This window comes from Fundulus heteroclitus, unplaced genomic scaffold (assembly GCF_011125445.2).
Source record: "Fundulus heteroclitus isolate FHET01 unplaced genomic scaffold, MU-UCD_Fhet_4.1 scaffold_39, whole genome shotgun sequence".
Lineage (NCBI taxonomy): Eukaryota > Metazoa > Chordata > Actinopteri > Cyprinodontiformes > Fundulidae > Fundulus > Fundulus heteroclitus.
In genome coordinates this window covers 3,173,051-3,188,035 of record NW_023396803.1, presented here as the reverse complement: position 1 = coordinate 3,188,035, position 14,985 = coordinate 3,173,051, and the positions used below count along the sequence as shown (strand labels likewise).

At 39.5% G+C, this 14,985-nt stretch overlaps 1 protein-coding gene across 3 annotated transcripts in view; it reads left to right on the top strand.

The window, feature by feature from the left end:
• The window catches only part of tesmin (testis expressed metallothionein like protein), a 45,676-nt gene that overhangs the window by 16,260 nt on the left and 14,431 nt on the right, over window positions 1-14,985 (top strand). For 2 of the 3 annotated variants that reach the window (XM_036130888.1, XM_036130887.1), the window contains one exon: window positions 11,860-11,977. The exons of the other annotated variant lie outside the window; for it this stretch is intronic. In XM_036130888.1, coding sequence (XP_035986781.1) covers window positions 11,860-11,977 — 118 coding nt within the window. The remainder of the gene's footprint in view (window positions 1-11,859; window positions 11,978-14,985) is intronic. 3 annotated transcript variants of the gene reach the window in all.

The window sequence follows — 14,985 nt, the reverse complement described above, 5'->3', positions numbered from 1 at the left end:
ATTATTCTAAAACAGAGACATTATATATTTAAAATCACTTCCAAAAACATTAGATTGTACAACATAAAAATGTCCAATTATTATTATTAATTATTATTATTATTATTATTATTATTATTATTATTATTATTATTATTATTATTATTATTATTTCCTCTGATTAAATACAAAAAATGCTAATTACCACAATACTAGGAGATACAAGCAAAAACAACATAATAAATGAACCTTAAACAGGCAGTTATCTCTTCCTCCATCGTTCTCAGATCATGTAAATATTTTCTCATTCAGTTTTCCTGTTACTGACTCCTATTTTTTCATGAGGAACTTTCATAAATCCAAACTGAGCAGTAGAAAAGAAATCAGCAAAACAACTTGTAATAACTCTACTAATAACTAACTATCTGAAATATAAAGTAAAGGTCACCAATCAGTTCTAAAACCTCTTTAGACGAACCCTTGTTGATCCCTGGAGAACCAGCGTACCAAATTAGCGCCTTACAAAGAGTTTTCAATCATTCTGTTACATTTTATCTGAGTGTCTTTTACTCATGTGAGCAGCAACTCGTGGTCTTGTCTTACTTTTTATTGATTATTTTTTAACACGGAAAAAAAAAACATTTCTCACAGGATCAGCTTGATCCAAATAAAAATAAATCGATTAACACACTTACCATAACACAGCAGCTCCCCATCAGTTGCCACCAGTTGACGACTTTTCACTTCTTCTTCTTCTGTTTTAAAAGTGGTGCGCTCGTCTTCTTCTTCTTCCTCTTCGTGTTTTAATGGCATCTGACATCCAAAAGGATCATTACCGCCATCTAGTGGTGCGCTCTGTTCCTCGTCTTTATAGACGAGCAGCGCAACCAGCTACCGCAACACATTTTCCCCCTCGGTAAAATCGGGGACATTTCCGGGGACAGCTTTAGCCGGGGACAAGTGGTCCAAAACGGGGACAGTCCCCGGAAAACGGGGACGTCTGGTCACCCTACTCCACGCATGCACAACACCGTCTGCTCTTCCGCTCCTCAGGGGGATCACGTGAAAAAAATCTACCAAACCCACTCTGGACTTCTTTCTTTCTACTGAGGCCTTTCTCTTCTTCTGTTAAACTTGTACTCAGTTTGCTTCTTGTGACTCTCAGCCATGTTCAAACTATGCAGTGTGAGCAGCGGGGCTACAAAGAAAGGCTAACATCTAAGCTAACCGCTAAGCTAACTGCTAAGCTAACCAGCTACATAAACACTAGGAGTGCGCATGCGCAGCCATCAAGGAGAAACTAACAGAATGATTGGCATGTGGGACGACCAATAGATAAGCCCACGGAACTTGAGGGAGAAGGGGGGGGGGAGAGAGAGGGGGGGTGAGGGCTGGACCAATCCCTGTTCTTCAGTGTGAAGGGCAGTGATTGGTCAGAGTTTTTACAGGCCTGCAACTCTCACAGAGAGCAAGGCTCCATCTGAATACCCTTAATAATAGCTTCTAGCTCATGTTCCTAATTCCTGTTCCTTGACCTTTCATGGGGTCAACTGTAATAACGCTATTGTGGGGAGGAAAAGAGCTTCAGACTGCTGTACTGAATACGGACAGCTTTTATTTCCGACATCATTACCTCACGGAAACACACATGGATGAAAATTCCTATCTAAGGGAACCCAGTTAATTCATCAAGTCTTGACAAGCAGCATTCACTTCTCCTGAAGAAGCGTAGAGCTACAGGGACAGTCAGAAATGCTCAAAAAGCTGATTACACAAGTATTGGCAACCATTAATAAGCATGGATTAGTTCTTCATGCAACACATAAACTAATATGGAGCTAAAGCGGAAATTCAATTGAAGAAACTCATTGCCTACCTCCATCCAATCAGAGACTCATTCGCCTCCGACGCAAGCCAATCAGCTTTGAACTGCTACTCCTCGAAGCCAATCAGCGTCCTGGATCTTTCTTAAAAGAACTTTAAATCCAGCTCAGCTTCTACCCAGCAAGCAAGCAGTCGCTGTGCGATGTCTGATCTGGACTCTGATGACTGGATTCAACCCACCTCCATCCCCTTCTCCACCATGGTAGCAGCTCCATCTGGCTTTCCTATGTGCTCCTACAACCTTGTTCCTATTAGTGTGTAATTCCTCCTGGACTCTACAGAATTTGCTGTGATATCTCAATCGGTCTGGCAGAAGACCGCCATGTTGAGCCTGGTTCTGCCAGAGGTTTCTTCCCAAAGGGGAGTTTTTCCTCTCCACAGTCGCTTCAAGCTTGCTCATCATGGACAGTCATGCAAACCTGTGTTTATCAAATTGGACATCTAGCTTAAACAGATCGTCATATGGACTGAACAAACTTCTTCTATCTCCACTCCACCACCAGTTTCAGGCCTGGGGGATCATTCCTATTCTCATACACCTGCTTAATGCATATTGAAGTATAATTCAGCGTGAATGTTTCCTGCCGAGGTCTGAGCGCCAAACTCTTAAAATATTGTATCAATAAATTCTTCTAATTGTCTCTCCTTTCCGTGTGAGTTTTTCAGATTGAAATACATGCAACATGTAACCAACAGAAATAAAAAACACAAACACATTTTTAATTGTTCAGATGTAAGTTTCCATAGTTTTCAAAAACAAAAGCAAAGAATATTAGAAACAGGAAACATTGCCTCCAAATTGTTAATGCTCCAGCAAACACCTTGTATATTTTTCTTTTTGTTTTTCCAGACTCAAATAATTGTATTTAATTCCTCCAGACATTTAAGTCATTTAATTTATTTTCTTCAAGCCATTACCCCATATTATTCAGAACTGTAGTCCAGTGTTTAAACTTTAAAGGGTCTTTAAACTTTTGACTTTTAGGCACATTTTAAGTTACCTGGCAAAAATCACTTTAAGGCCTGTATTTCTTTCTCATTAGACTGTGTGTTTCCTGAAATAGGTCATTCCTTGGACTTATCTTCCCATTTGCACAAGTGCAATTTAGCAATATCCAAAAGTCACACATTGAACCACTATGTTTCACCACCACTGACTTTGGAGAATGGGCGAGGGTGTATCCCCCTTTAAAACTTATTCACATCTGGATCAGAGTCTTGCCTTGGGACATTGCATCACATGCCATCTACCATGGTGAGACTGGGAGATGCTTTCACGCTTTATACAACTGTCTGAGCGCTTTCAACCAACAGTCTTCCTGGGGGGTGCATTTTCACGCACTTAACCAATGGTCTGCCTAGGAGACACATCTTTATGCCATCTACCAACATAAAGGTTTGGAAGATGATGTATCAGTCCCAAGGTGGCAAAAACCTAACTCCCCATTGTCCTAAGAATAAACTTTTATCATTATTTTGTAAAATATAGATCTCATATAAATTTTTTCTGTTTTACATTTTCTATTTCTATTTTTATGTTTAAACTTAAATTTCCATGACTGAGGTATTCTGACAAAGAGTTTTCTCACTGTCGCGGAAAGCTGGGTCCATGCTGGATCTCCTGCTGACCTTCCAGGGATACAGAAGTCCTCCTTCATTCAGTCGGGGTTGAGCCTAGCAAGCTGCTCCTAGGACGCACTGTTGATCTCTCCAGAAAAAATCAGTTGGTGTTGTAGCAAAAAAAAAAAAAAAAAACCTCTCTCATTGCTTTCCATAATAGGCTATGTGCACAATTGAAATAGAACTGTTTTTGTCAGCGAGACTATAAAAATGAGCTTGTCGGGAGTCCAGAGGAAGAGACTGAGTTATCAGTGGGTTAATGGATCGTCACTGCACTGTTGTGTGCATCACACCCCATGTCATTGCGCATTAGACTGAGCCCAGTCTTTGCGCGCACCTGAGTCCGCCTGCTCTGGGGAGCAGACTTTCATATTCATCTGTGTAAACGCAGTCTTCAGACTTGTCACTCTGGTTTATATGGTCAAATCAACACTTAATGTATGCTATAAGTGCTTTACCGGTGCAATTTATACATAAATATTACAAAACAGTCGCGCTCATAATTAAGTCCATTGTTTACATGACAAGTTGTTAATATTGAATGGGGCAGAGATATTAAATTAGGATAAAAATTATCTACATTGCTTTAGAAACAGACCTCGGCGTTATTCAGTTTAACATTGGGTTTACAGTAGGAGATAGTGACAACAATTGTGCTGTATTTGTTATATATATGTTCCTAAAAGCCTCATATACACAGGTTTGCCTCATACCGACATTTCCAATATTTTTGGAAGCTGGTGGAGCCTGCTATGACGACAAAGATGATCACCAACACATTCTACAGCTTTCCTCTGGGTTTAGTTCTGGTTTTAGAACATTTAATTAATTTCATTAAATATAATGTACATTTATCTCTAAAGCAAAATAAATTAAAATACGTTTTATCTTATTATAGCTAAAACATTTTTTGCCTGAAATACTTTAACGTACACAAAAAAGTTAAAGTACATTTAAAAGTGGACATTGTTGTACTTACACTTCAATAGAACTTTAATTGTATACTTTAACTAAATTATGTTTTGCTCTTGTATTTGTACTTACTTACTTAAATAAAGTACTTCTTACTCTTCACTGGAATTAAATGAATGTAGTTCTAGTGAATGAGCACTTGAGCAGCCGTGCGGGCCTGACTACAGTAAATTACACACAAGTTTCAGCTATTGAAAAATACATTGCAGAAAAGACAAGAAACAACCAAACAAACAAGCCAAAATTTGTTTGACCTGCAATCTTGACATTTTGGAATCTACAAACTGGAAAAGTACACATAAAAGTTTAGCTTTTTCAGCTAAAGAAAATGAACACTCAAACTCCATTTGTGAAGCATTTTATTGAACATGGATGGGATGCTGTCAAGACTTAGGTCCTGGACAACAATATATATTGGTCAGCTGCCCAGAGAAAAAGAGCCGAAAAACATGGATCTCTCGGCTCGACACCAGATTCCCTCTGGGCTTGAATGAGGCATGATTCCATTTCCGGGAGACACTACAGTGGGGACACCCATGCGCAGAATGATGTAAATTTGACGGGACTGTTCCAGCATTGTCGCAAGACACTCCAGTTCAAGTTGTTGCTGTTGGCTGCAGACAAACTGGACACAGGTGGGCTCGAGATGGTAGTGGTCAAGAGGCAGTGACGGTGGTGGAGGGGCATCCACATGGCGAATTATTACCCGGCTGACTGGTAGTGGATGTTATAAAAGCGATCGGACTGCCTTCCTGGACTTTACCAAAGGCCAAATCAACTAAAGGGACATCAACACTGATTGCCATGGTAGTAATGAGAGGTACAAGGTCTGCTGGAAAGTCCTGATACACCCCTGCTACACAGGACATCAGGGACTGGTGTGTCTCCTCGCACTGCCTTGTAACGTTTGCTCCTTCAAAGAAACAAAACAAAAACAAGACATCCAATGAATAAATGTTACTCAAAATAAGTATTCAAAGAACATATTCAGTTACTTCAACGTTCAATATAAGTAGTTACATTTACAATAATTACCTTACACCATTTTTGACTGTGCACTGCTGTTTTGGTCTTTGGCATAAAAACCATGTCACGCACACGGCCTGGTTTAACACCCTGTAAAACAATTAAATTAAATGCTTAAAAATAACAACATTAGTTATAACACACACAGAAAAGGTACAAAATGTAAATGTAGAATATTAAATGTGTATATCAATTATCCATGTCCTTAGGCATGAATAAAACAAACAAATTTTACTGACAATTATTTTAATGTTCATGTGTTCATGGTGGTGATGTGACATCAACGTTTTATAGATTTGCAAGAATCTGTGTTGTCTAGACAATATGACTATATGACTTTACAGCTTACTATGTTGTTTTAAACAGAACTGGAAGGCGAGTTATACAAAGCATTTTCATGTGATTCCCTTACCATGGTCCTTGGTTTGGTCCATCTCTGTTCGGTTTCAGTACAGCTTAGTACTGGTGGCACAGCGGCCAAATTCAGAGCACACAACACTGAACCAGCCACACAGAAACACCCAACTACTGTAATCTCTACAGGGGAGCAGTCTTCAAATGTAATCTAAATCAAAAACAAACTGTGCAATGGTCATGTCATATTTTTTTTAGCAAGCAGAAAGTGCTGATAAGTGGAAAAAAAGAAAGTGCAGGACAAAAATCTGGTTATTTTTTTAAACTATGTCTCCTTAATAAGGATGAAATGAATTAATGTACTTTGGGTTGACATTCCAATTCTTTTTTTTTTTTTTCGACGGGTAGGCAGGGAAGAGGGGACCCGTCCTGTCCTGACAGGACACATTTCGTGGGATACATCCTAGATTCTTGGAGTAAATGGAAAATGGTGTGTTTTTCGATTTTGTCAGTCGAGGACGTGGAAGACATGTACATGTTTGGATTCATGATACCTGGATTTCTGCTAATTGGATTCGGTGGATTTTTGATGTATCGGCAAATTCAGCGGATGTTGGTAGCAATTATGGCCTATTACCGCTGCATATGACGCGATCACTAAGGCGGTGAACAAGCTGGACGTGCTGGAACGCAGACTGGCTTCGGTGGTTGAACTCAAAGGGGAGATGGCATAAAATCTGGATGTGAAACGTGGAAAAAAGCCTAACAAATTTGGAATATTGGATTCACCACGTGGAGCCAGCGATGAAAGGGCTTAAAGCTGACAGAAAAGTTGGTACAGCTTGTTTTCATAACAAATTGTGTATATGGATTATGCCTACTCTATCCAAAAAAAATCCCCTGGATGTTATGGCGAGAGAGCTCAGAACTGGCCCCCGCTCCCTCCTCTCACGCAGACTGTGGATGCTTTCTGAACAGTGGGTTGGTTAATAACATCAAGGACAACGGCCCTCTGGAGAGCGTTCTTGGAAATATAACAACTTTCACCCAAACACACACACATAACTGATGCACACGAGAACATACGAACTTCATGTGACTAGTCTCCAAGGTTAACCCCCTGCATAAATGTTGTCTCGTCATATGTGCTTTTCTCATGCAAGGTTTATGGACATCTCAAACTGTATCCTGGAATAGGATAAAGTGTGAAATATGTATTTTTTTTCCTCTTCCTCCCCAAATGTATTTCTGATTCTGATCACTATTTGCAAAGATACAATTGAAGCTTGCAGTTGTCTACAGAGTAAGAAGTAAGAACAGCACAATGCACTTTTGGTGATCAGTGTTTTTAATTAATTTCAAGCTTTTTTATTCATCACAAAGCATCTAGAACTGTTACTTTAAGTAGGCTTATATGAGCGAATGCGATGTCATCACGTCAGTGACTTTGGTGGGAACCACGCATATTTTTAATAAGTAATAGTACTATGAAGAAACTTTGTTTACAAAAAAGTAATGCTTCCCTGACGCCATAACTTAAATAAGATGCACATTTCTGAACATATTTGCCAACCAAACACGTGCAACGTAAACAACAACCGAGATCGCTTCCATAGGAAACTGCACTGTGTTCCAATCTTTACAGCTTCAAAACTTGAAGCCTCTCTCTTTTTCACTCTGTGGAGCAGATGCTGATCCACTTCTGCTCTGTATTCAGACTTGTTACTGTCTTGGGCTGTCTTGGATCAGCCGAATCACAGGGGTGTCATCTGCAAGCTTCAGAACTTTCACAGATGGATCCGCTGAGGTGCAGTCATGTGTATACAGAGAATGGAGGAGTGGGGAAAGGACAAACTCCATTGCACACCAGTGCAAGTGGCTCTTTTGTGCAAGATACTCCCCAACCTCAGCTGCTGCTGCCAGTCAGGAAATCCACTGAAGCTCGGACAAGAGGCGGAGATGAGCGGCTGAGATCTCATGAGAGCTGTGCGTAAGCAAAAATGCCGGTATCCATATAATTTCAATCGGATCCACCCAGGTAAGAACAAGCCAGTAATTTAAATTTAAAACACAGTAAAGTTTAAGCATTAACAATTATCTCATAATTCATTATAAAACAAACTGGAAGAGGAGACCTTGACCAGCCTTGAGAGCTACCTGGATGAGTGTTTTGACAGCATCGTAATGGGGAAGCTGAAAAGTACCACAACCACGAACACACCAAAACACTCCTGTTCGAGTTCAACCAGCCCTACTTCCACATTATCTCCTGATAGGAGCTATAGTGACGTCCTGGAATCCATAGATAATAAGCTAACTAACCTGGATGCCTGTCTTCCCTTGGTAGAAGTTCTATACAAGGAATTTTAAGCCCTAAGAGAGTCGCTCGAAAACAGCCAGGAGAAGCTAGCTTCCGTCAAAACCGAGAACAAATCGCTTACGGGGGGGAAATCAGGAACCTCACTGAGGGAATGATTCAGCTGTCTGGTAAAAATTGTAAGATGAAGGAATCCATTCTGGACATTCAGTCTCGAAGCATGAAAGAGAACCTCATCCTTTGACGGCATCCTGGAGCAGCAGGAGGAGGATGCCAAGGTGACAATCCGTGATTACCTCCAGCACAATCTGAAAATCCCAGAAGATTAGATTAGATTCCACTTTATTGTCATTACACAGGTACAAGGCAACAAAATGCAGTTTAGGTCTAACCAGAAGTGCAATAGCAAAAAGTGCAGGATAAACAATGGTACAAAGTACAGGACATGTACTGAATAAATATAGAGATGAATACTATTATAAACAGAATTTTATAGCAGATGAGGTAAAATATATCAGCTCAGAGGTAAGAAGCCCGATAGAATCTCAGCTGATTGTAGCTAAGTTAGAGTTTTACAAGGAAAAAGAGCAGGTCAGAAATCGGGGCAGAGAGCTGACAGGAACGGATTTCAGCATCAATGACCAGTTTCCAAAGGAAATCCTTGATCGAAGGCAAGTTTTATTCCCAATCAGGAAGAAACACATTGCTGAGGGCATCAGGGCTACATTTGCTGTTGATAAGCTTTATATTAATGGTCAGCTGTTCAGGGATCAGAAGATCACTCCGTGGCTTTATTCGCATGAATGAATGAAAATAAATTAATTGTATGCACAGCTCAAGAGCACGTTTGCATGGTATGTTTGTTAGTCACGACTGGGTTTATGAGGCATGGGTTGTAAAAATCATCCCTTTTCATTCTCTGCACTTTCTTAATTCTCTGTCTTCCTTTATCTTATTCCTCTGCTTCTTTCAAGTGGATCAGACAATCTCAAGCATTCTCAGCTAATATGAATTCTGCTACCCTTAGTCTCATGCTTAAGCCAGGCAAAGATCCTGTGTTTCCTACCAGCTATCATTCCATATCCCTTATTAACGTGGATGTTAAAATAATCTGTAAAGCTCTTGCAAAACGATTAGATAAAGTCACTCCTCTCATCATACACCCTGATCAAACTGGTTTCATTAAAGGAAGGCAGTGTTAAAGAATGGGTTTACCGGCCTGCTGCTACATATCTATTGAAAACCCATCTTACTCCGGTTCCGGATTTGGCAATAAATGAGGAAAGCATTGATCAGAGGTAAAACATTGTAATATGTATATTTAATTCATAGAAATTAAATATGGAGACAGAGTACATTACCAATCAAGATGATTTCACCGGAGAAGTCTGTCTGAAGTAAGTTTTACCAAGACATTCCTTTTTACTACAGTGTCTGCCCTCCTCTAAATTAGGGAGGGAGGGGTGATCTATTCGAACAAAGAAACTCTTCTGGCCTACTCCCCCACCTGCCATAAAACTATGCAGGGAGAGACAGACACCAGTCTGCTTTCCTCAGTAACCCCAACCAAGATATATTTTTTATTCTCAATAGCAGTCATCCACAAATGCATACAGATTACTTATTTTAATAGATTATTCCTATAGTAAAATATTGAATCCAATATACTGTCTTTAGATGGAGAAAAAGCATTTGATAGAGTTAATTGGACATTTTTATTTGATACTTTTTTTATAAATTGGTTACAAATTTTATACAGCTTCCCGAGAGCCTGTCAGGACAAATAACCAAACATCTTCCAGCTTTTGTCTCCAGAGGGGCATTAGGCAAGGATGCCCGCTTTCCCCCTCACTGTTTGTCTAACTGTTGCTGCTAGTGGTTAAATAAAAATAACAAAGGCACTAAATATAGATGTATAATGTTGTTAAAGGTATAAAATGCATGAAAATAGAACCTAAAATTAATATTTACACAGATAATGTATTACTCTATCTTCAGCACTCAAACACCTCTCTCTCCCAAGTAATTAGATTACTAGAATTTTTCTCCAAAGTCTCAGATTACTCTATAATTTGGTCTACATCTAGAGTAGATAAATAACCTGCTCTTTATACAACGCCCTAGATTTACTACTGCTATCAGGGAGTATTAACTATATGGGTATTACCGTGTTGTCTAAGTTGGCAAATTTACCAAATCTTAATCACATCCCTCTTTTAAAAATGATAGAAGAGGATCTTGACAGATGGAAATCGTTACCAATTTTACTTATGGGTAGGGTTGCTTCAATTAAAATGATAGTTTTACCTATAATTAATTACTTATTCTGAATGATCCCCAATAACCATCATCCGACTGGTTTAAATCTCTGTACTCCTCCATCTGTAAATTTCTTTGGAAAGATACCCCCCCCCCCCATATCAGTTTAAAAACACTACAGAAGACTAAAGATAGAGAGGGAATAGATCTGCCTAACGGAAAAAAAATGAGCTCCAAGCCAAAAAACAGGAAGTCAAAGTCCAGAACTCAAAAACAGTCCACACCCGACAACCTAAAATAAAACTGGTCAGAAGTCAGGCAGGATTAATACCAAAAAGGTAGAACAGGTCAAATTACCCAGGCAACAAATAAAATCAGAACAGGCTGGGTTACAGGTAGGCGGGCAGGCGGACAGGCAGGCAAACAGAAAAACAGGCAGGATCTGACTTACTCCAATACACAGAAAAATGATCTGGCAAAGTGGAGTGAACTCAAACGGGTTTAAGTAAGGAGGTGAACAGAGCAGCGGGCTAATTACCAGTGACAGGTGGAAATAATCAAAGGGAAGGTGGTGACTGAAATTAACTGAACTGATTGGTTAGTGACTGATGACAGGGGACTGGGAGGCAAACGGATTGGGAGGAGAAAGTGAGCTGGTAGATTGCTAGCAGGTGGACTGAGCTGATGACTGAGAAGTAAAGTGTAAAACAGAATAACACAAAAAACAACCTAAGACAGAAACTAGAACTGGACAAAAACTAAGAAAGAACCCAAAACAGAAAACTAAACAGTGGCAGAGACTCATATTACAAGAAACCCAAATTTACAACTAATACCACACAAAATGCTTCACAGAGTACACTATACAGGTCAAAGATTATTAAGGATGGGTTTCGCACAATCTAATATCTGTTCACAGTGCACAGGCAATAATCCTGACAATTATGTGCATGCACTATGATTATGTACACCTGTTCAGTGGTTTTGGGTCCAGATATGTAAGGACATGTCAAAGTGTCTGAGTTGTACAATTTCACCTTCCCTCTCAGTTTGCTTGCTGGGTAACTTTGATGAAAGCACTTTGGAAAAAAAACAGTTTGCATGGCTTTCACTGCCTTATGTATCGCGAAGAAATCTATCCTCCTGAATTCTCAGTATCAATCAGTATAGAGATCTTTTGTTGGATCATATTAGTCTTGAGACAGCATCTGCATCCGCATCAGATCATATCCCCCTGTTCCCATAGCAGCTTCCCTGCTGTGAGGGGCTGTCTCAGCCTGAAAGCGTGAAATTCCTCTGCCTACAACCCCCTTCTGTGTTGTCCTCCGGTAACATGGCCAGAATTCAATCGGACGTCAATTTTCTCATCATGGCTTTAACATCATGGCACAACAGTATACTTAAGTTCAAAGTAATAAATGTAAATGCATGTTCTTTTTAATTGTCAGGTGATGTACGACATCGCTGGAGATAGACAAGTAATGCTTTTTAGCCCACATGAGTCAGGACCCACATACATTTCCCTGGAACCTGCTGAGACACACCAAAACAGTGAAATGGCACCAGGTAAAAGTTAGGATAAACTTTGTAACAGAGATGTGCAACTGGTTATTATACAGCTTTTTTATTGTTTTCTTTTCAGGAGACTGAGTGTACAATTACAAAGAGGGGTTTCGTCTGAAGTATGGCGTGAAGATGCATTTCTACTGGTCTCCAAGGATGTTAGCATCACACACACACACACACACACACACACACACACACACACACACACACACACACACACACACACACACACACACACACACACACACACTGACCAATTGAAAGACTCACACTTGGCATACACAGACACAAAAATGCTGTTGCTAACGTCCACGGAGACCAATAGCAATGCATTTTCGCTCTACACATCCGAAGAGGGTCCGCCTCCTTAAGTGTAAAGAGCTGTAAAACCCGATTTGAAAAAGGTGTAATTTGTAAAACTCGAAATAAAAAGAAAATCTGAAAAAAGATTGTACTAACAAAATTTGAAAAATAGCAAACTGCAAAAAAATGTTGCTTTAACTTTTGCATACACATTGTAAATTACCCTCAATCTACCCTGAGTAGAAAGCTGCTACTCTGAGTAGTTCTACCTCACTCTGTCATGCTCAGTGTTTTTGGTTTCAGTACAGGTGATATCAACCAGGTAACTAAACTCAGCGTCTTATCAACCCTGAGTTGAGCACGTGCCTAAATATGAAAGAAGCCCTCATCAATGGAATGCTGATAATGCGATTTACCATATCAACAGCAGGAAATTAGAAGCCTCAAAGTGCGCATTTCCCGCAAGTGTAATTAGAAATCTTTATTGAAGGCATATGGAGAATATAATTATAATTTATTATAATTAACAAATATAAACAATGTTGTTGCTGGAGAAAAAGTGAGTTAGCAGCAGAGAATTGCTGAAAAAATCTATGCATGAGTGATATGAATATTATTTGATGGAGAATTAAAGTTGTTTTCTCACACTATACTCATTCAATACTCACCGGGGGAAAAAAAGGGTGGGGGGACATTGATTATGCATCTAGGTACAACTTGACAGGCATTAAAATGACGTGGCAGCAAATCAAGATGAAGTTTGAATATCCAGTTTAATCAGGTAAGGTTAAGTTTTTGTTATGTTTACCCTTAACCAACTAAAGTATTTATTGGCTATAATTAACATTTGCAATGAATGATGGGATGGTGTGAGTTATTGAAATAATTGATATATTAATTCATCTTCTTTTTGCTAGAATTTGGCTTCACCCATGTTTCTAAATATTAGTTGACACTGATCTTCTTGTAGGTGTATGATTTGTACCAACCTCACTTTATATTAATCATGTAGGCTATATTTATATTTTAAGTTGAAGTAAAGATGGTGTTATTTAGGTAAAGAAACGTGCCGTAGCCCTAGCGGTCATATATGAATGGAAAATTAGAAGTGGGAGGAGTCTCAAAATTTGATACAGAATAAATTATTACTTTTTTATTAATATTGTGGGTCTCTGACTATGGAACAACATTATACTCTACTATAGCTGAGTGCAACAGTAACATTCCTGACAGCACGACATACAGTTGCCTCTGAAAGAATTTCTGCGCCACCTATATATTAAAAAGCTGCTATTGGCATAGAAACAAAGAGTAGCACAAAGAAACTGTTCAGAACTGAGAGCGTCTTGTCGAGTTAGAAAGGCAATAGGCACGCGGAGAATACAGAGATAAATCTGACTGCGGCGAAAAATGGTAACACTTGAAAATATATTAATCCAGAAATGATAAGACATTTAATCATGGTCTGATCAGCCTTTCCCGACAGCACTGCAAAAAAGGAACTAAAAGTAAGTAAACTTTTTGTCAGAGATTATGAGATTACAGAGATTCCCATGGAAATTACAGATAAACATATTAACTGTTGATGTAATGCCCACTTCAACATTTTCTTGAAATTAGTTTATATTTGAGCCGATAAATAAGACTATTTGCCAAGGGAATTAGTATTTTTACCTCTAAAATAAGATAATTAGACATGCTGTGTCATGATTTAGGTTTTTGTTTGTTTATTTTGGACCTTTCTTGGATCAGCCTTCACCTCTCCTCCACTATCCTATCAGCTCAGTCTCCTTCCAGCCAACACCTTGCTGTTAATCAGATCCATCTGCTGCACTAATTAGTGAACTCTGTTCACATGTCTACATATACCTGCCTCAGCCAACTCATCCTGGCCAGAACTCTCTTCTCATCTGATCTCATCTTGTTCTTTGTGATGTGCCCTGCCTCTACCAGTTCATGTGTGCTCAGCCGACTGGACTCTTCAGTTAAAGTTGCCTGTGTCTGCATGCTGCAGTTCTGCCTGTTTCCCCGTGAGTTCCAGCTGCTTGCTCTGCCCCTTCTGGTGGTTCCCCGGTCCACATCGCCTGTTCTGGTCTGTTCACTACCTGCATCTTCTGCTTTTCTGCTCATCTTATCAACAGCCATAACTCATCTGTTCAAGTCTGGTTCTGCATGCCTGCCTCACCTGCCACGATTCATTCTTCACAATAAACCTTTTAAATCGTAACTCTGTTTCCGGCTGAATATCGCGTTCATCAGTATTAGTCTTTACAATCCTGTCTTTTTCCATTGGCAAATAGTCTTATTTACCTGCACAAATCAAAGGAAAATACACTCATTCAATAAAATTGTATTTACTTTTAGTTCCGTTTTTGCAGTGAGAGATTTCTGTGGAGTATTTGTGCTCCACAGGCTCCTCCAGAAAAGGTCACACCTTTTCTGACACTTCCTTTTACAGATCTCAGCTAAAAAACGGAAAAACTCAGACTTAGCCCAAACAACTCTGCTCGGTAATTTGTTGTCATACTTTACTCAGGGTAAAGGCTTCTGAGCCAGTGTATGCAGGAATTTACCCCAGAAATTACTCTGAATATCCACTAACCCAGCTTTCTGAAACAGGGTTCCTGGTCTTTTGACAGTAAGTACCTTTATGGAGTTGATAAATGTAGGCAGGCATTTAAAGTTGTCCAAGTAGACCAGAGATA